Source organism: Oncorhynchus masou, chromosome 23, assembly GCF_036934945.1.
Source record: "Oncorhynchus masou masou isolate Uvic2021 chromosome 23, UVic_Omas_1.1, whole genome shotgun sequence".
Classification (NCBI taxonomy): domain Eukaryota; kingdom Metazoa; phylum Chordata; class Actinopteri; order Salmoniformes; family Salmonidae; genus Oncorhynchus; species Oncorhynchus masou.
The window spans coordinates 30,788,263-30,810,295 of NC_088234.1; the positions used below are offsets into that span (position 1 = coordinate 30,788,263).

Consider the following 22,033-nt stretch of genomic DNA (forward strand, 5'->3'; position numbering starts at 1 on the left):
ACCCACTGGGTATGTGATGAAAGAAAAAGCTGAAATAAATAATTCTCTCTGCTATTATTCTGACATTTCACATTCTTCAAATGAAGTGGTGATCCTAACTGACCTAAGACAGGGAATTTTTATTAGGATTAAATGTCAGGAATTGAGAAACAGAGTTCAAATGTATTTGGCCAAGGTGTATGTAAACTTCTGACTTCAAGTGTGTGTATATATATATATATATATATATATATATATATATACTGCTAAAAAAATAAAGGGAACACTTAAACAACACAATGTAACTCCAAGTAAATCACACTTCTGTGAAATCAAACTGTCCACTTAGGACAACACATTGACAATAAATTTCAAATTGTGCAAATGGAATAGACAACAGGTGGAAATTATAGGCAATTTGCAAGACACCCCCAATAAAGGAGTGGTTCTGCAGGTGATAACCACAGACCACTTCTCAGTTCCTATGCTTCCTGGCTGATGTTTTGGTCACTTTTGAATGCTGGCGGTGCTTTCACTCTAGTGGTAGCATGAGACGGAGTCTACAACCCACACAAGTGGCTCAGGTAGTGCAGCTCATCCAGGATGGCACATCAATGCGAGCTGTGGCAAGAAGGTTTGCTGTGTCTGTCAGCGTAGTGTCCAGAGCATGGAGGCGCTACCAGGAGACAGGCCAGTACATCAGGAGATGTGGAGGAGGCCGTAGGAGGGCAACAACCCAGCAGCAGGACCGCTATCTCCGCCTTTGTGCAAGGAGGAGCACTGCCAGAGCCCTGCAAAATGACCTCCAGCAGGCCACAAATGTGCATGTGTCTGCTCAAATGGTCAGAAACAGACTCCATGAGGCTGGTATGAGGGCCCGACGTCCACAGGTGGGGGTTGTGCTTAAAGCCCAACACCGTGCAGGACGTTTGGCATTTGCCAGAGAACACCAAGATTGGCAAATTCGCCACTGGCGCCCTGTGCTTTTCACAGATGAAAGCAGGTTCATACTGAGCACACGTGACAGACGTGACAGTCTGGAGACGCTGTGGAGAACGTTCTGCTGCCTGCAACATCCTCCAGCCTGACCGGTTTGGCGGTGGGTCAGTCATGGTGTGGGGTGGCATTCCTTTGGGGGGCCGCACAGCCCTCCATGTGCTCGCCAGAGGTAGCCTGACTGCCATTAGGTACCGAGATGAGATCCTCAGACCCCTTGTGAGACCATATGCTGGTGCGGTTGGCCCTGGGTTCCTCCTAATGCAAGACAATGCTAGACCTCATGTGGCTGGAGTGTGTCAGCAGTTCCTGCAAGAGGAAGGCATTGATGCTATGGACTGGCCGGCCCGTTCCCCAGACCTGAATCCAATTGAGCACATCTGGGGCATCATGTCTCGCTCCATCCACCAACGGCACGTTGCACCACAGACTGTCCAGGAGTTGGCGGATGCTTTAGTCCAGGTCTGGGAGGAGATCCCTCTGGAGACCATCCGCCACCTCATCAGGAGCATGCCCAGGCGTTGTAGGGAGGTCTTACAGGCACGTGGAGGCCACACACACTACTGAGCCTTATTTTGACTTGTTTTAAGGACATTACATCAAAGTTGGATCAGCCTGTAGTGTGGTTTTCCACTTTAATTTTGAGTGTGACTCCAAATCCAGACCTCCATGGGTTGATAAATTTGATTTCCATTGATCAATTTTGTGTGATTTTGTTGTCAGCACATTCAACTATGTAAAGAAAAAAGTATTTAATAAGAATATTTCATTCATTCAGATCTAGGATATGTTATTTTAGTGTTCCCTTTATTTTTTGAGCAGTGTATATATATATATACACACACACACACACACACACACACACACACACACACACACACGCACATATATCCCTGTATGCTGCCATAGGGCCCCTCGCCTGTGTTCCCTAATAACAAGCAGGATGCCAGGGCAGCACATTGCAGTAAAAGCTGTAATTGTTGTGCCAAATAGCACTTAATTACAGCTCTGGCACAGTGTGTGTAGGGAGGTGAAGGAAGAGTGTGTTATTCGATTTCAATAGCCTGGAGAAAACAGGTAAACTTACTGGAACTGTTGGAGCCTTATTGTACAGAGCTTGTGTGTGTGTGTGTGTGTGTGTGTGTGTGTGTGTGTGTGTGTGTGTGTGTGTGTGTGTGTGTGTGTGTGTGTGTGTGTGTGTGTGTGTGTGTGTGTGTGTGTACGGTGGTGGAAAATTAGGCAGATCAGAAGGAGTTTAATGACAAACCGCTCCCTAGCTGGCACAGTACACAGAAGCCTAGCCTAATTATTTCAACCATAACATGTTGCAGATGCTCTCTGAGATTCTCTGTGGGTACAGTGTGTGTTTTATATATATGGTTGTATGTGTGTGTGTGTGTGTGTGTGCGCGCGTCTCTGTATTTCTCGCTCTGTGTCTGTGTGTGTGTTTGTCTGTTTTTATATTTCTGTCTGCATGTGTACCACCCTGCATCCCACTGCTGGCTTGCCTCTGAAGCTAAACAGGTTTGGTCTGGGTCGGTCCCTCGATGGGAGACCAGTTGCAGCTAGAATTGGTTTTGGAGGGCCAGTAGGAGGCACTCTTTCCTCTGTTCTAATTATTATTTGTTTTTTAATGCCCCAGGGCAGTGATTGGGAGCGTTGCCCTGTGTAGGGTTCCGTCTTCCGGATGGGACGTTAAACGGGTGTCCTGACACACTGTGGTCACTGAAGGTCACATGGCACTTATTGTTAACCCCGGTGTCCTGGCTAAATTCCCAATCTGGCCCTCATACCATACTCATGGCCACCTAATCATCCCCAGTTTTCAATGGGCTCATTCATCCCCCCCCTCCTCTTCCCTGTAACTATCCCCAAGGTCGTTGCTGTAAATGAGAATGTGTTCTTGGTCAACTTACCTGTAAAATAAGGGTTAAATATATATTTTTTTAAATGTAAATATCTGTCTAACAGTTCTAACTCCTCCATTGCAGAAGGTGTCATGTGATAGGCCGAGCTCAGATGGCGAGCCGCCCCATGAGAACGGACACACCTTCACCGACTGTAAGGACCAAGGTGAGACCAGGGAAGGGTGTGGAATGCTTTGATAGCTACATGAAGTATAGCACATCATACTGGGTTAATGGCATTCTGGTTTTGAACACACACATACTTGATATTGGTGTGAAAGAATCTCTTCTCAATTGGGCTTTCCCTTGGTTCAATACTGTCCCTCTGGAAGTTAAATGAGTAATGGCATGTAAGCCATGTTTTAGCTCTAGATTCATATTCTTTATCTTTAGTCTTCAAGATGCACTATGCAGAAATCGCTCTGCCATTTCCTAGTTGCTAGAATTTGAGTTGTTTTGAGTCATTTCAGTGACAAAACAAGCAAGTATTGTGTAGAGAATCATTGTACCATCTAAACCGCTGTGAAATATATTTTTCATAACCAAAAATATTGTATTTTCAGCTGTTTGAAGCTGGTGTTCAAAGCCGAAAGTAATAGAGCAAAAACGAAACTTAAGACCGGGAAGCATAGAAATAGAGCACATAGAACGGATCTACCACTTTTTAGACGTTCGTTCAAAAGAGAATGATGGATCTATAGCCCTCACCCAAGTGGTGAGGGTAGGCAACAACATCTCCACCCCGCTGATTCTCAACACTGGGGCCCCACAAGGGTGCGTTCTGAGCCCTCTCCTGTACTCCCTGTTCACCCACGACTGCGTGGCCACACACGTCTCCAACTCAATCATCAAGTTTGCGGACGACACAACAGTGGTAGGCTTGATTACCAACAACGACGAGGCGGCCTACAGGGAGGAGGTGAGGGCCCTCGGAGTGTGGTGTCAGGAAAATAACCTCACACTCAACTTCAACAAAACTAAGGAGATGATTGTGGACTTCAGGAAACAGCAGAGGGAACACCCCCCTATCCACATTGATGGAACAGTAGTGGAGAGGGTAGTAAGTTTTAAGTTCCTCGGCATACACATCACAGACAAACTGAATTGGTCCACCCACACAGACAGCATCGTGAAGAAGGCGCAGCAGCGCCTCTTCAACCTCAGGAGGCTGAAAAAATTTGGCTTGTCACCAAAAGCACTCACAAACTTCTACAGATGCACAATCGAGAGCATCCTGGCGGGCTGTATCACCGCCTGGTACGGCAACTGCTCCGCCCACAACTGTAAGGCTCTCCAGAGGGTAGTGAGGTCTGCACAACGCATCACCGGGGGCAAACTACCTGCCCTCCAGGACACCTACACCACCCAATGTTACAGGAAGGCCATAAAGATCATCAAGGACAACAACCACCCGAGCCACTGCCTGTCCACCCCGCTATCATCCAGAAGGCGAGGTCAGTACAGGTGCATTAAAGCAGGGACAGAAAGACTGAAAAACAGCTTCTATCTCAAGGCCATCAGACTGTTAAACAGCAGCCACTCAATGTTAGTGGCTGCTGCCAACACACTGACTCAACTCCAGCCACTTTAATAATGGGAATTGATGGGAAATGATGTAAAATATATCACTAGCCACTTTAAACAATGCTACCTAATATAATGTTTACATACCCTACATTATTCATCTCATATGTATACGTATATACTGTACTCTATATCATCTACTGCATCTTTATGTAATACAGGTATCACTAGCCACTTTAACTATGCCACTTTGTTTACATACTCATCTCATATGTATATACTGTACTCGATACCATCTACTGTATCTTGCCTATGCTGCTCTGTACCATCACTCATTCATATATCTTTATGTACATATTCTTTATCCCCTTACACTTGTGTATAAGACAGTAGTTTTGGAATTGTTAGTTAGATTACTCGTTGGTTATTACTGCATTGTCGGAATTAGAAGCACAAGCATTTCGCTACACTCGCATTAACATCTGCTAACCATGTGCATGTGACAAATAAAATTTGATTTGATTTATAACACACTTTTCTATGTGAATTTGGTCAGGTCGACCAAAAAGTTACATACAGTATTGCAGCTTTAATGCTAATGAAGCCTTGTGTTTCTTGAGCCTTGACCCAGCTGTAAATCCCTCTATACTCTATGTTGATTGGAGATGGGATGTATTTTCTTCAAGGTCAGAGCAGCTTGTGTGTTCAGGGGAGTATTATTGAGATTAGCTACAGCAACAATGGACTTGAGCATTTGGATTTATTCAACGTTTAGTTGATATGGAACCTTTTTTCCTGCACCCAGTACCGAGACAGCCGAGATGCTGTCTAAATAGCAGGATGGGATTATTCAGCCTCTGCTTGCTCGACAAGCTCAATTCCGCGGGGTTCACATGTTCATTTAACTTGTCGAGACCTCTTGTTTGGATTCTCTGGAATTTAGAGCTGTTTGGGTTTGGTTTCATTACGCACAAACCAACGCACGCAGACTCTCTGTGATTTAATAGACCTGTGTCTAATAGTTTGCATATCACAGCTGGGAAACCGTGATTGTTGTGGAAATATGCACACGATCTCTGACTGATGGCTTTTGACAGATTGCTGTAAGTCTATGCATTTGTTGTGCTCCCTCTGGTGAGACCAATTGTGAGTGTATTATGATACTGCCCTCTGGAGGATTGGAGGGGTAATGCTGCTTGGCTTCCACTTTTATTCCCCAACTTTCATTCATCAATTATTATTTGATGCCCAATCCCAAATTGACCCATATCCCCTACCCCTATATGCACTTCATGTAGAACTAAGACTATGGTAAGGCTCCACAATGCCCTCTGATAGGCTAGGTTGAATATTTGCCATATTGCTTGCACTCCTCCAATCCTCTCATATCTAGTTCCCACGGAGTAGGGGTGGGTGGTGGCTTGAGTCCATACACTATGTCACCAGTGGCGAGCCAGTGGTTGATGATATCACCTCCTATCTCTTCAGTACCACTGCATCTCCAAGCCAAACAACTACCACAGACCCACTCTTCTCACACCATTTCACCCCAGCTGCCCACTTTCTGAGGGGAGAAAAGCGAGTCTCCAAAACCCCTTTTTCAGCTTAATCAGCCACATTCCTTCCATGGCTGGTAAGAAGCGAACTTGACTCAGTGGAATCAAATTAGCCTGATCAGAGAGTTTCCCCCCTGTCTTTCACGGCAAAAAGAAGAGGAAAATTATTATAATCATTCAAAGTGAAGCTCTTTCACATATGTGTGTCTGGCTTCCTACCTTAGGCCCAAAGTCTAGTGTGTGTGTGTGTGTGTGTGTGTGAGAGAGAAATAAATCACTAGCAGGGGTTGGGCAGAAATGGCCACATATTTGATACGATTTGTCGCCATGGTAGATATCATCACTATCAGGGTAACGGGATTTTAGTTGATTCCTGCAGGGCAGCGGAGGGGTGTGTGTCTTACGTCTGTCTGCGTCTCTCTGTGTGTGTGTCAGCGTAAGCGTCTGTCTGCAGAAGCACTCCAGACTCCGAGCGTCAGCTGCTTCACTACGATGACATCATTCACAGGGAATTTTGCACCCCTGCCTCAGAAAACCCCTCTCTTCTTTCTGTCTCACTATTGTGTCCGTCTCCACAAAGGAAAATGGGACCTCCACAACTTTTGAAGGGGGAGTTATACCATATTCTGTAGTAATTAATGGATATTAACAGGTAATAATGTACATGGGTATGATGCAGATAATCAAACTCTGCAGATATTGGGAGAATTTAAATATTGCAGTTTTCTTAAGACAAAAGCTTATAGGAATATGCACTACTTTCTAGTCAGTGAATCTCCCTGTCACACACTATACATACAAATCATTTTATGGCCATTTCCATCATCTCTTCTCAACTATGCGACGTCTATTCTTGTCATTCTGTCTGTGGCTCATCTCTCGTTTACCCTTCTGGCAGTTTCCAGAGTGGATCTCTTCGACCAAACCCTGCTCACCGCACACCACACAATCCAAACAACCCTCAGACGACCAGCAGATTTTCTATTCAGACACACAGAGAGACAGGCTTTATGACCGGGTTTAGTCCAGTTTAGCGGTATTTACAGGAGAATGTGCACTGTCATTGAGTGGGCCTCTTCGGTTAGTAGAATGGAGCTAGAATTGAGCTGACCTAAATATTCAAATGATATGACAATCTGGTCAAATAGCTGATGTAATATTATTTTCATTCTTAAAGGTGAAATTACCTTGAAGGTCTAGCTCTCTGACATTGCATGTCTCTCTTTGCTCTTCCACTCTCTCTCTCTCTCTCTCTCTCTCTCTCTCTCTCTCTCTCTCTCTCTCTCTCTCTCTCTCTCTCTCTCTCTCTCTCTCTCTCTCTCTCTCTCAGGTAAAGGAAAGAAGGACTCTCAGAAGAGTCAGAAGGGAGGCACGCTGGGAAAAGGGGCGGGAAAGAAGATAACTAAGATCATTGGCCTGGGCAAAAAGAAGCCGTCCACTGACGAACAGACATCTTCAGCCGAGGAGGACATACCCACCTGTGGTAAGACACCTCTTAGGGGTTAGAGCACATCTGGGGTTTAGAGGTCAACCTACAGTGGCAAGAAAAAGTATGTGAACCCTTTGGAAATACCTGGATTTCTGCATAAAATGGTCATAAAATTTGATCTGATCTTCATCTAGGTCACAACAATAGACAAACACAGTCTGCTTAAACTAACACACAGACAATTATACATTTTCATGTCTTTATTGAGCACACTGTGTAAAGATTCACAGTGCAGGGTGGAAAAAGTATGTGAACCCTTGGATTTAATAACTGGTTGACCCTCCTTTGGCAGCAATAACCTCAACCAAACGTTTTCTGTGGTTGCGGATCAGATCTGCACAACGGTCAGGAGGAATTTTTGACCACCAACTGTTTCAGTTTCGCAATATTCTTGGAGTGTCTGGTGTGACCTGCTCTCTTGAGGTCTTGCCACAGCATCTCAATCGGGTTGAGGTTAGGACTCTGACTGGGCCACTCCAGAAGGCATATTTTCTTCTGTTGAAGCCATTCTGTTGTTCATTTAATTCTGTGTTTTGGGTCGTTGTCCTGTTGCATCACCCAACTTCTGTTGAGCTTCAATTGGCGGACAGATAGCCTAACATTCTCCTGCAAAATGTCATGATAAACTTGGGAATTTATTTTTCAGCCTATGACAGCAAGCTGTTCAGGCCCTGAGGCAACAGAATAGCCACAAAACATGATGCTCCCTCCACCATACTTTACAGTTGGGATGAGGTTTTGATGTTGGTGTGCTGTGCCTTTTTTTTCTCCACGCATAGTGTTGTGTGTTCCTTCCAACAACTCAACTGTTTCATCTGTCCACAGAATATTTTGCCAGTAGCGCTGTGGAACATCCATGTGCGCTTTTGCAAACTTCAGACGTGCAACAATGTTTTTTGGGGCATCAGTGGCTTCTTCCGTGGTGTCCTCCCATGAACACCATTCTTGTTTAGTGTTTTACGTATCGTAGACTCGTCAACAGAGATGTTAGCATGTTCCAGAGATTTCTGTAAGTCTTTAGCTGACACTCTAGGATTCTTCTTAACCTCATTGAGCATTCTGCGCTGTGCTCTTGCAGTCATCTTTGCAGGACGGCCACTCCTAAGGAGAGTAGCAACTTTCTCCATTTATAGACAATTTGATGAACATCAATGCTTTTAGAGATACTTTTGTAACCCCTTCCAGCTTTATGCAAGTCAACAATTCTTAATCATAGGTCTTCTGAGATCTCTTTTTTTTCGAGGCATGGTTCACATCAGGCAATGGTTCTTGTGAATAACAAACTCACATTTTTTTGTGTTTTTATAGGGCAAGGCAGCTTTAACCAACATCTCTAATCTTGTCTCATTGATTGGACTTCAAGTTAGCTGACTCCTGACTCCAATGACCAAGGTCATTGGAGAAGTCATTAGCCTAGGGGTTCATACTTTTTCCAACCTACTGTCATGACGCTGGCCTGGGGGTAGGTTTATGACAGTCATAAATACCTCTTCCCCCCTTTTTCCTCTCTCTACCCTACTGATGTGACTATTGAAACATAGGGATTCTGGGAACATCAGAATTTGTGGGGAAATTAACCATATTTTGGTAATCCGACCAGTTGAACATATGTATTGGTACTTAATGAATATGATGTTAGTTCAGTTGTCATCTGAGACATTCTCATCAATGATAAGATGACATAAACGGTACAGTGGAAAGTCTACATATTATAGTTATCAGAGTCACATGGAATTGTTGTGCAATTTAAATGTTTGAATATAAAATTATTGGTGAAAAGATTCAATGTAATTTTAGCTTCCAAATGAGAGATTTGGGTTTTCATAAGGTTAGGGCTCTGCTCAAACAGTGGCCCGTTCCCGGTGAAGAGACATGGGTTATAAAACTATGAAAACACACCCTTCTCCCTCCACTATATAACGCCTTGACGAAAAATGTAACCTCCTGTTCAGAGGACATGAGGACGACGGCCCATACGTTTAGAAGGACTAACATGTCAACTACAGAACTAAGCCAACCTCAGAGCGAGCTTTGGTTGTGAATGGTATGAACTTTGAACTCTTATTCACTAAAGAAGTGAGACATCCTTGCCGTTGAGTTAGCAACAGCAGCTAAAAACGTGGGCTAAGGAAATGACAGATGGCGTATCCCATCTACCACCCAACGACGACACTACAACGTTTCCCGTTCACCACCAGAGACACTCTTTAAAGGACATAGGACTCTGTTGAGCAACCTGGCCATCCATCTACCACCAAACTATTGAAGCGCAGCTCAGAGTAAATATTTATTGCATTTTCCTTTTCCAAATGGGCGGTAATTTAGAATGCATAACATACTGTATTTACAATAGAGTAGCTGGCTACGGTCCGGTAGAGACATCACTTCTCCCTTTGTTCCTCAGTTTTCCCGCTCTTTCACTCAAACTCAATCCCCCTTTTCTTTGTGTAACCAGCTGTCATATCTGTTCCGTCCGCTAGGGCCGTTTTCCTTTATGACATAATTGGTAATCAATGTACGATTCATTCTGTGTATATGTAATTCTGTGTGATTGATGAGGTATTTAGTAAATTAACAATTAAACCCAATTTTGTATTGCTGATTCAACTTGTTAGCCAGGGTTCGTGAAGATATCTGAAAGTTGTAAATTTTTGTTTCAAACTGAAATAAGGTGACGATTAATATTGACTGCTATTGATGTAAAATATTACTAGGTCTTTAAGAGTTTATTCGGAAGATAACAGCTCTATAAATATTATTTTGTGGTGCCCCGACTTCTAGTTAATAACATTTACATGATAAGCTCAATCAGGTAATATTAATTACAGAGAAAGGATTTTATAGAATAGCGACACGACACTACACTGTGCATGTTTAAATGATGTATTCAATATAGACAAGAAAAATACAGTAATTTGTGTGTTATTAGTTTAAGCACATTATGTTTGTCTATTGTTGTGACTTAGATGAAGATCAGATCAAATTTGATGATCAATTTATGCAGAAATCCAGGTAATTCCAAAGGGCTCACATACTTTTTCTTGCCACTGTATATAAAGGGTGGATTTGGTCGTATAGGTATTGTTATATAAAGGGCTTATAGAACGTATGGGGAAAAGTTTTGAATGAGAACAGCCAGAACTACAGCTATAGACTCATTTTCTGGTCTGTTGTTTCGCTATTGGCCATTTTACCCCACCCTTTTGTCCTAACTGGTCCGTCTTGTCTGATTGACAGGCTACTTGAACGTGATGTCCAATAACCGCTGGCGTGAGCGTTGGTGTCGTCTGAAGGACAACCAGCTGTTGCTCCATAAGGACCGCGCTGACCTGAAGACCCATATGGCCAGCCTGCCCCTCCGAGGCTGCGAGGTCAGCCCCGGGCTAGACTCCAAACACCCCTTCGCCTTCCGCTTGCTCCGCAATGGACAGGAGGTGGCTGTACTGGAGGTAGGTTGCCGCTCAATTGGCTCGGGTGGAGGTTAGTCTTAGGTTCAGATCTAGGATCGGCTTACCCTCGCCAACTCTGAACCTTCATGGTCATCAGGTCTGACCTTAGATCAGTGTCGTAGGGCAATTTTGTCCTACGGCACTGTGAAGTGCTAATGTTGTAGTGATAGTACAGATTGGATGGAAAGAAATTACGGAAAGTTATCTCTTGTTTTATCATTTTCTTTTTTGTTGTTGAAGTTTATACATAGGTACACCTGTTTTCTAAACCAATGAATATTATTAACATAAATAAATAGATACTAGTTTCTTTAAATTAGCGTAATAATCTCTAACCCACCTCTCCTCTTCTCTCCAGGCGTCCTCCTCAGAGAGTATGGGTCGGTGGTTGGGGGTGCTGCTCGCTGAGACTGGTTCCACCACAGACCCTGCTGCCCTGCACTACGACTACATAGACGTAGAGACTACCGCTAACGTCATCCAGCTGGCCAAGCAGTCCTTCTGGTTAGACACACACATACACGCGTGCGCACACACATACACACACTGCCGTTTTTCCCTCATCAATCTACACACGATACCACATAATGACAAAGCAGACAGGTTTTTAGAAATATTACATTTTCGTACTTTGTTGAAGCACCTTCGGCAGCAATTACAGCCTCGAGTCTTTTGGGGTATGATGCTACAAGCTTGGCACACCTGTATTTGGGGAGTTTCTCCCATTCTTCTCTGCAGATCCTCTCAAGCTCTGTCAGGTTGGATGGGGAGCGTTGCTGCACAGCTATTTTTAGCTCTCTCCAGAGATGTTAGATTGGGTTCAAATCCGGGATCTGGCTGGGCCACTCAAGGACATTCAGAGACTTGTCCCGAAGCCACTCTTGCATTGTCTTGGCTGTGTGCTTAGGGTCGTTGCCTTGTTGGAAGGGAACCTTTGCTCCAGTCTGAGGTCCTGAGTGCTCTGGGGCAGGTTTTCATCAAGGATCTGTCTGTACGTTGCTCCGTTCATCTTTCCCTCAATCCTGACTCGTCTCCCTGCCTCTGAAAAACATCCCCACAGCATGATGCTGCCACCATGCTTCTCTGTAAGGATGGTGCCATGTTTCTTCCAGACATGACACTTGGCCTTCAGGCCAAAGAGTTCAATCTTGGTTTCATCAGTCCAGAGAATCTTGTTTCTCATGGTCTGAGGTGCCTTTTGGTAAACTCCAAGCGGGCTGTCATGTGCCTTTCACTGAGAAGTGGCTTCTATCTGGCCACTCTACCATAAAGGCCTGATTGATGGAGTGCTGACGAGATGGTTGTTCTTCTGGAAGATTCTCCCATCTCCACAGAGGATCTCTGGAGCTCAGGTTCTTGGTCACCTCCCTGACCAAGGACCTTCTCCCCCGATTGCTCAGTTTGGCCGGGTGGCCAGCTCTAGCAAGAGTCTTATTTGTTCCAAACCTCCATTTAAGAATGATGAAGGGGACTGTCAATGGTGCAGAATTTTTTGCTACCCTTCCCCAGATCTGTGCCTCGACACAATCCTGTCTCGAAGCTCTACGGACAATTCCTTCGAGCTCGTGGCTTGGTTTTTGCTCTGACATGGACATTCAACTGTGTGACCTTATATAGACAGGTGTGTGCCTTTCCAAATCATGACCAAGGCAGACTCCAATCAAGTTGTAGAAACATCTCAAGGATGATCAATGGAAACAGGATGCACCTGAGCTCAATTTTGAGTCTCATTATCACTCACTCGTGGATATGTGCATTTTCTCCTCAGCTTCACTAGTAAACGCGTTGTATCTCCCAACCCCTATCTGGACAACCCTGTGAACGGTTATGCCTGCCCCTCTGGAATGGCACTGCACTATGATGATGTGCCCATCAATGGAACGGTAAGGACACACACTCACACACTCACACACACACACACACACACACACACAAACACTGAGAAAACAAACAAATTAGCGCACATATTTCTGCAATATCTCAGTAACTATTATATCTGGATGCTGCGCTGCTTGTGATGGCTTGCATCGGGTATCTTTCTGTTTCTCTTCCTCTTTCTCACTCTAATCCGACTTTGATTAATAATTGTGCAAGTGCTTTCCTCTGCTCTAGCTCACTTTTCTGTAACAATAACAACCCTTTGGCTTCCTCTCTTCTTTTCTCTTTTTTCACCTTTTCCTGACTTGTTTTTTTGCTCTTTTTCAAATGTACTCCTTCCCTTTATTCCCTTTTCATGTCCTTGTTTCTCTTATTTTTCTTTCTCTTTATTTCCTTTAATCTCCTCCTCCGTTTCCTCTCCTCTCTGCATGCCTCCCTCTAACATAAGGACCCAGAGGCGTTATACTCCAGCCCTGCCACCGGAGGGCGACGTCTGAGAGAGGAGGTGTTGTATGAGGATGCTGACCTCTATGAGAACATGCCTTCGCCCAAGCTGGCCGCCCGCTACTCCCCCAAGCCCAGCCGCCTAGCCTCTTCCTCCAGCCACTGCAAAACCCCTGGCCCTGTTAAATCCAAATTCCTCTCCTCCTCTTCCTCAGCTAACACTAACACTAAAGCCGGTACTCAGGTGACTAACGCTCTGCTGTCTTAACATTAACGCAACCTTAATTAACACTGTATACTTTTCTGTCATCTTAAAGGGATAGTTCACCTCAAATTCAAAGTTCAAATCGTCTAAAGTTGAGTCTCTTATGGCATTTGTTGTATAGATCCTGCTATATGCATCAATCAAAATCTCAAGGCCTTAAACCCAAAATATTGGGAGAGATTGACAGCATCTGAATTCCAGCTAATAACTTTGATTTTGGAGTTAGCTCTCCCTTTAACATGTCGTATGCGCACTGTTCACCTGCTCTTTCCATGACATAGACTGACCAGGTGAATCCAGGAGAAAACTATGATCCCTTTATTGATGTTGCTTGTTAAATCCAATTCAATCAGTTTAGATGAAGGGAAGGAGAAGTGCTATGATTTTTAAGCCTTGAGACGATTGAGACATGGATTGTGTATGTGTGCCACTTAGAGGGTGAATGGTTAGGACAAAAGATTTAAGCGTATTTGAATGGGGTACGGCAGTAGCTGCCAGGCACACCGGTTTGAGTGTGTCAAGAACTGTAACGCTGCTGGGTTTTTTCACTCTCTGCAGTTTCCCGTGTGTGTATCATGAATGGCCCACCACACAAACGGCATTCCAGACAACTTGACACAACTGTGGGAAGCATTAGAGTCAACACGGGCCAGCTTTCCTGTGGATTGCTTTCGACACCTTGTAGAGTACATGCAGCGACAAATTATAGGCTGTGCTGTGGGGTAGGGGTGCAAACTCGGTATTAGTGAGGCGTTTGTAATGTTTTGTCCACTCCGTGTGCTAGTGTGTCTTTGCTGAGGGAGAGGTAAGCCGTATGCCTAACAACGGGCAGGGGGAGGGATTCAATTCTTATTCCATTTATTATTCCTGCAGAAACATTTAATGTAATGGTGTTGATACTGGCCACCCAGAATCCAGGTTTTGAGACATTATCTTCAAAATCCCCGCGAGCTTCGTCCTGCTGTAGTGCAGCGCTTACTAAAGAAATACTCTGTCCGGTATTGAGTATCTGGGAGTTAGTTAGGTTCTGAGGCATTGACCATGCAACACTTTAGCTAGAGGCCTGATATTGGATTGAGAGAAGTAAGAGGGGATTGAATATCTGCAGTGTGTTAGGCAGCGTATCTGTGGGAGCACTTCAGACCATCCAGATGATAGAGGCTTTTCCTCCTTTGTGTGTGTGTGTGTGTGTGTGTGTATCCTCTGTGTGTTTATACTGCTCCTTGCCTTTACAACGACCATCGCCTGCATGCATGTATGTAATTATATTTTTATAGCCTACATGGATGTGAGTTGGAGCACTGTTACTCGCATAAGTCACCACTTGGCTTTGTAGAGTTGAGCTTTGATGCGTGTGTGTGTGTGCTTGCATGCATCGGTCCGTGTGCGTGTGTGTTTATAGCCAGGGGTGTTAACATGGAACCCTGCGCCACAAAGTCTGCGCTAGTGTTTAATGTCATCCTGCTAGGTGTACAACTCCGGCTCAATGGCCCTAATGCTTTCAGTAAAGCTAATTGAAACTGAATGGTAGAGCACCACATCCAAACCAAACCCCTGGTTATATAGTAGTCCACACACACACACACCAACACACACACACACACACACACACACACACACACACACACACACACACACACACACACACACACACACACACACACACACACACACACACACACACACACACACACACACACACACACACACACACACTCACTCTCCAGGGGAATACAGTTCAATAGGGCTGGTTTAGCCTAATGCTGGGATTACTGTGGGATTCATACTTTTAGTGTCATGTGTTTAACGTGCAATTCATTTCTACAGCTGTGCACAGAGTCGTTCATATGATCTTACCCACCTGGGAATTTAGATGGGCATGGTTGATTTTTATTGGAAGTGGGTTGTGGACATTTTAACTGTATGTTTGAACTGTAGCGTAGTGGTTTTCATTATAGCTGCAAATTGTAGTTAATAGTTTAAGGGCTGTGCGTTTCAACCAAATTGTGAATGCCTGCTCTCTCGCTTCCTCCTTCTCGACCTATCAGCTGAAGGGAAAGAAGGCCCCAGTGACCAATGGGATAGCGTCTAAACAGAAGGTGGACAAGAACCAGGCCAAGAAGACCAATGGAACAACCAGTGGAGCATCTGTGAAACGCAACAACTCCAGTAAGAGTCGTGTGTGTGTGTGTGTGTGTGTGTTTGTGTGTGGAGTTAGATAGAATGAGAGCGAGTGAGCGAGACACACACACCCATTCCCATGAGTGCATGAGTCTTTCTATAAATCATGACACAGTACATACCAGTGTGATAATTCATAAGCTACTGCTAGCCTGTCACTTCTAGTCAGCCCTTATACAGTCTGCTAGCTGTGATATTTAGCAGTAGCCTGGTCTTAGCAGACATGAAGTCTGGCTCCCCACTCCTCTGTCCCAGTCAAACCCACCACTGATCGCTTTCTAGGAAAACTGGAGCCACACACAAAACAATCCGGAATTCACAAATTACAGTTGGTGGAGCAGCAGGAGTAAATATCTTTGGATGGTGCGAAGACGGCTTCCTTGAAACCATCCGTTGTAAATGGAGGATTACCATGACATACCCGGACCAAACTATCATTCAACGTCGAGTCAATGTTCAAGTAGCAGCTTGAATATTTGGCCAGGGTGACCCGTGGTTACTGGTGAGGCTAGTCTTTGTGGTGAAGGTCTGTGTGTTTTCAGTAATGTGTGAACTACGACAGTTTTGAACCCACTTTCTCATATTTGGTCGCTTTTGTAAGCATCGTGTTCGTAGGGGATACCAACTATGTGCCATTTTGGATTTAGTGTATGTTACACAATACTTGTTTAATGTCAAGCTAAAATAGGCCTATATTGATGGTTGGAGATGTCAAGTGGTGGTTTGATTATTTGGTCCTTCGTAGAGGCTAATGTGCTAGTGAGGCACATACGCACGCAGGCGCACACACACACACACAGTCGTACTTCAGTGGTGTGGAGAGGTTCTAGTGGCCTCTTTTTTTTCAGCAGGGTCGGTTCCTAGTCCCTACTCTACTCTGTTTGATTAAGGAGTGCTTATAGGCTGAGGTTTGGGTTCAATGGGTTTCTGGTCAGTTTATGCCTCGTCTACAACTCTGATGAGCATGGTCTTTTTCTTTCACCACTCCCTCCTTCCCTCTCAAAGCAATCCATCCTTCTTCACATATTTCCTTCCCTCCTTTTGGATCTCATTCTCTCCTTCTCCCTCCCCCTAATCCCTCCTCCTCCCCTCCCCTTCCATGACCCATTTCCCACCACCTAATGAGCATTTTGGTTTTAACGGCGCAAAGGGATATATGGCGTTAAGCCCCTCTCTCTCCTGTAGGCGCAGAGCAGTATAAGTACGGTAAGAACCGCGTGGAGGCGGACGCAAAGCGGCTGCAGGCTAAAGAGGAGGAGCTGATGAGGAGGAAGCAGGAGATCAGGAACCGTCTGACCCAGCTGAAGAAGGACCGGAAAGACCTGCGCACCGCCATGGAGGCCAGCACCGGTACGACAGGGAGACAAACGCATGCACACTTAGACAGACAGACATACAGACACATTCACGCACACACACACACACACACACACTGCTTTTTCCAAGATAGAGAGAGAAGGGGGAGAGGTAAAGAGTAAGTGGTGAGAGACGAAGGATTAGACGGTGGGAGAGGTGGGAGTGAAAGTATGGGGAGATATTATTGGAGGAGAAGAGGAAGAGCGGTTTAGAGTGGTGGGAGATGGAATGAGTGTTGGAAGGAAGAGTGGACATGTGGGAGTTAGTGGTGTATGATGGAGTCACGGGTGGGAAGATTATGGTTAGGAGTGAGTGGTGCGGGATGGAAGACTGGTTTGGAGGGGGAGAGATGGGAGTCATGTCTCAGACATTCTTATCCTGAGAAACTTGTCAATAAAGTAAAATAACAGTAAGACGGGAACCGGGAGTGAACCTCCTTCCTCTTCATTCCTCCCTCCCTCAGGTAAGCGTTCCGCTGCGTCTCTGGGGGAGCGGCTGAAGAAGGTGGAGGACGAGTGCAAGCTGAAGGAGGACGAGAGGGTGAGCCTGGAGCTGGAGCTGACGGAGGTCAAGGAGAGTCTGAAGAAGGCCCTGAGTGGAGGAGTCACCCTGGGACTCACCATTGAGCCCAAGTCTGGCACCTCCAGCCCGCAGGTTAGGACCTCAATCACATTTATTTTATCGAGACTTTTTACATCAGCAGATACCCAGCCTACAACCCCTAAGAGCAAGCAATGCAGATGTAGAAGCACAGTGGCTAGGAAAAACTCCCTAGAAAGGCAGGAACCTTGGAAGAAACCTAGAGAGGACCCAGCCGTCTTCTGGCTACACCGACCATGTCCATGACCTATGGCTGAGTTTCAATATTGTGAAAAGGTGTCCTTCTCTTGAATAATGAACAGACAAAAGCATTTTGTCCATGTAAATTAGTCTTCTAGATAGTCTAAAGGGACTTAAATGATTATTTTATTTTTTTACGTGCATTTCTCCTTCTGCATTTCAAAAACTTGTCTGGTGTAAGCTATATTCCCAACATACTGATGACAAACAGTCAACAGGCTTTTGATAAAGTGTTGAAAATGTTGCTGCTGACTCTGAATGGTGTGTATCTGTGTGTCCAGTCCCCAGTGTTGCTGAGGCGTACCCTAGAGAACTCTCCCATCTCCAGCTGTGACACCAGCGACACAGAGAGCTGTTCTACTCTGCCCGTCAACAGCGCCTCCCTCCTCCGCAGGACGGCTAATCAGAAACCCTCGACCGTCCGCGGCCACGTCCTCAGGAAGGCCAAGGTGAGACAGTACAGAGAACAAACACACACACGCTCGGAACACAGTCAGCACTCAGTCAACTGCATTGCCACACAACTGACACACACACATCCATTGCCACACATCCCAGCCCAGTCCAATGACGATGACCGAATTTGCATTTATCCGCATGTAACTGGAAGTACATGCGATTTTATGCGCTGTATTATTTGCATGCATTTGATATATCTTGACACCCAAGCACAGTCACCGTTCCCTTTGTTGCAGGAATGGGAGATGAAGACTGGCACATAAGCAGCAACTCTCTTCACAAACGATCCTATTGTACCAGCTTGTTTTTTGTGTGTGTGTGTATATATTTATTCACTTTTCACACGGGGGAAGAAGGTTGAAGAGGAGTACACTACAAGCGTAGCCTAGCCAACCAAAAAGACTATGCTGATTTGAGTATACTTTATTTCCAAAACATAAAGAAATAGCACTCTTTTTGTAGCTTACTATTGTATAATACCGTGTATTATATCTGGCATGTTTGAACTACTCTGTCGTGCGGTTTTGGTATTCGCCCAATCGTTTTCGTTCTTTTCAGGCAGACATCCAATCATAGACAGTCTTTTGTGATCTGTTTCTCCATCACCTACAAATCTGGTTTCTACAACTCTTGGGGTTCAAAAATCAAGTGCAAAACCAAGTATTTATTTGTAAATGTTTATTAAGTAAACATCCCTGTGATTATTTATGTTGATAATATTTAATGCTTGTTTTATAGTATAGCTGGCTCTCCGTAAGCGCCCATGTCATCTTTCCTATTCAGTTAGAAGCTCTCTTGTTCACAAGCATATGTTTAGAGTGGTAACTGCACTGCACCACTAATTTTCACGTCATCTAAATGGGTTAATCGAATCATCAGTATCACTGTTAGGCAATCCAGATGATTTGCAGATCATCAAACCAGCAATACACCTACTCCCTACTGGTTGATGCTTGTGAGTGGGCCATTGGAATGCTTCACTCAGTAAAGTACAGGTCAGGCTAAGGCGTGGTCGTGTCCTGGTGAGTTTGGCCTCTGGCATTGGAAAACTCCTAAAACCTCAAGTAACGTGGCCTCTTATATTTAAGCTTGACAACCAGGAGCCTCGGCCCAGCTCTTTTAATCATGCCACTGGTGTACTGTAGCCCTGTGATCTGATCTGGTGTGTGTATGTGTGGCTTGTGTGTGTGTGTGTGTTTGTGGCTTGCATGTTAGTGTGCACGACTGTGTGTGTGAGTGAGCGTGTTTGTGGCTTGCATGTTAGTACGCACGACTGTGTGTGTGAGTGAGCGTGTTTGTGGCTTGTGTGTTAGTGCGCACGATAGTATATGAGTGTATGTGTGCGCGTGTGTTGAAACGTTTCCAAGGCACATTCCATCCCCATCACTAATACACTGTTAGAAATAGAGGCCTGTATGGTCCGAAATACTGTGTGTTCTCCGCTTCAACCAGAGACTGTGACCTAGTTGTGGATTCTTGAACTTCCAACTTCTACTGTAGCAACACGTTTCAGCTCATACACACCACATAGGCACGCGCACGTGAACACACAAGCACACACATTTATGTCATTTATTTCTAATGGTGCTTTTGGTATTGCTTTTACCACCTCTACAGTACACTGCAAATACTGTCATATCCACACAGCTCAGTGTAACCTAACCACTGTGCTTTGTAGGAGTGAGAAGTAGCATGTTGATGTACTACTGCAAACAAGCTTTTACCATTTACTCAAAGGCACATTTACCTTTTAAAATGGCTGGTTTATGGTGTATTTGGTTGGAATATGAGGCTGTGCATAGCAAAAATGGCCACCAATGGAGGTTTCTCAAGTTATCAGAGTGTAAATATTTGTATAGCTTTTCCAATCTGTTAGATTGATGCCGGGATTCAAATCCGATCGCATATATAAGCAGCATTTACCATGAATGGGATCTCCGCAAACCTGAGAACATTGCCTTTAAAGGGATGGTTTACACAAAATGACATATTGACATATTGCTTACCGTGTAGGCAGTCTATGGACAAGGTATGACAGAAATCCATGCTTTGGATTAGTTTCCCTGATTAGTTTTCAAAATGCAAAAGTTTTAGCATTTGTGGCACAAATCCCATTGAAGCCATGGGACCAATATTAGCATTGTTCGTGCATCATCCAAAAGTATCTACATGTTATTGTGAAGCTCACCAAACGTCAGTTATTGATGATTTGAACATGATGCGAAAAATTCTGATATCGGTCCCATGACTTGAATGGGATTTGTACCAGAAATGCTAAAACGTTATTATAAAACGCATTTGGAAACGGTACCAGCCACTGCCAGGGAAACTAAACCCAAAGCTTGGATTGCTGTCACACGTTGTACATAGACTGCTTACCGGGTAAAGAAATCAATGTGTCATTTTGTAATTTGGGTGAACTACCCCTTTAAAAGCCACAATGTCTATAACCTGCGATGGGATTGAATCCCGGCCAAAGTCCCACGAGATGGCAAGCTAGAGCGAGTCATAGTCACCACGAGATGAGGGAGAGGAGGACAAGTTAAGCGTCTAATCCATTTTGAAAGCCTATCTTTGTATAAACACCCTCAAAACTGAAATGGGACAAGAGATATGTCAGTGAGAAAATGTGAACCCACATTGCGGGAGGGGAGATTGGGGGGGGGGCAGAGGGAGTAGGGGAGAAACAGAAACTTTGTTTGTTTTGCACCTTAGACTTTTCTACTCCATTGTACTTCTTTTGACAGTTGCCAACTCGGTGACGAACGGCTGTAAATAAAAGCAATAAACTTCTTTCCAAATGTCCTCTTTTCTTGTTTATTGGTGTTGGGTTAGCTGTGTAGTCAGACCAAATGAATCTTAAAACCTCCATGAAAATGTTATTCTGTATATTCTCAAAGAGCAAAGCATTGAAAGAAATTACTCAAGATACAGTATATGAGAAAACAATTGTTCAAAACATGATCAAGCAATATTACCTGCTAGCAGGTGAAACCATACCATACACATCAATGCAGGAATAAACCCAAGAATCTGAGAAATCATAGTGATGGTTGCATTAGATCCGAATTCTCTGTCACTTGTTTTAGATCTGTAAAATGTTAGAACTAGATCTGCGAACTCTTTCTCTCCTGCTGATTGGCTCGTTTGTTCGCATTCATCTGGATGGGCCTGAAGAAATGGGGGATGACAGGAGGCAATGGCTCTGAGGTTAAACTCTTGACCTTTAGTGTACATTTCTGAAATTTTCCACAACTGCTGATGCGCTCCAGAGCGGTGCAGTGGTCTATCTCAGTGCAAGAGGTGTCACTACAGTCTCTGGTTCAAATCCAGGCTGAATCACATCACGATTGGGAGTCCCATGGTGTGGTGCACAATTGGCCCAGCATCGCCGGGGCAGGCCGGCATTGTACCTAAGAATTTATTTATTTTAACTGACTTGCCACGTTAAATAAATACAATGAGAAGTGACAGAGTCTGGTGTAAAGTTCTTACCCTGAAGTTTTCTCCCAGTAAGCACAGGGTTGTCGGTTCAAGCTTTTAACCCCCATCAGTTGTCACATTCCACCAACTGCCATGACATCCAACTGCAATACCTTGGTTCTAACCCACAACCCTGTGCCACCAACCAACTCCTTCAAACTTGAAATGCTTGTCTTCGTGTGCTCCACATCGACAGGTCTGCAAAGGCTCATTTGAAGAGATGTGAC

At 44.6% G+C, this 22,033-nt stretch overlaps 1 protein-coding gene across 1 annotated transcript in view; it reads left to right on the top strand.

Moving 5' to 3' along the window:
- Nucleotides 1-21,128, top strand: part of LOC135510735 (actin filament-associated protein 1-like) — a 57,825-nt gene extending 36,697 nt beyond the window's left edge. The window contains exons 8-18 of the mRNA XM_064931900.1: nt 2,967-3,048; nt 7,293-7,445; nt 10,689-10,900; nt 11,259-11,404; nt 12,669-12,783; nt 13,227-13,466; nt 15,536-15,656; nt 16,854-17,018; nt 17,488-17,678; nt 18,146-18,313; nt 18,560-21,128. Of these exons, the coding sequence (XP_064787972.1) occupies nt 2,967-3,048; nt 7,293-7,445; nt 10,689-10,900; nt 11,259-11,404; nt 12,669-12,783; nt 13,227-13,466; nt 15,536-15,656; nt 16,854-17,018; nt 17,488-17,678; nt 18,146-18,313; nt 18,560-18,586 (1,620 nt within the window). The 3' untranslated portion in view covers nt 18,587-21,128. The remainder of the gene's footprint in view (nt 1-2,966; nt 3,049-7,292; nt 7,446-10,688; nt 10,901-11,258; nt 11,405-12,668; nt 12,784-13,226; nt 13,467-15,535; nt 15,657-16,853; nt 17,019-17,487; nt 17,679-18,145; nt 18,314-18,559) is intronic.
- The last annotated feature ends 905 nt before the right edge of the window (nt 21,129-22,033 follow it).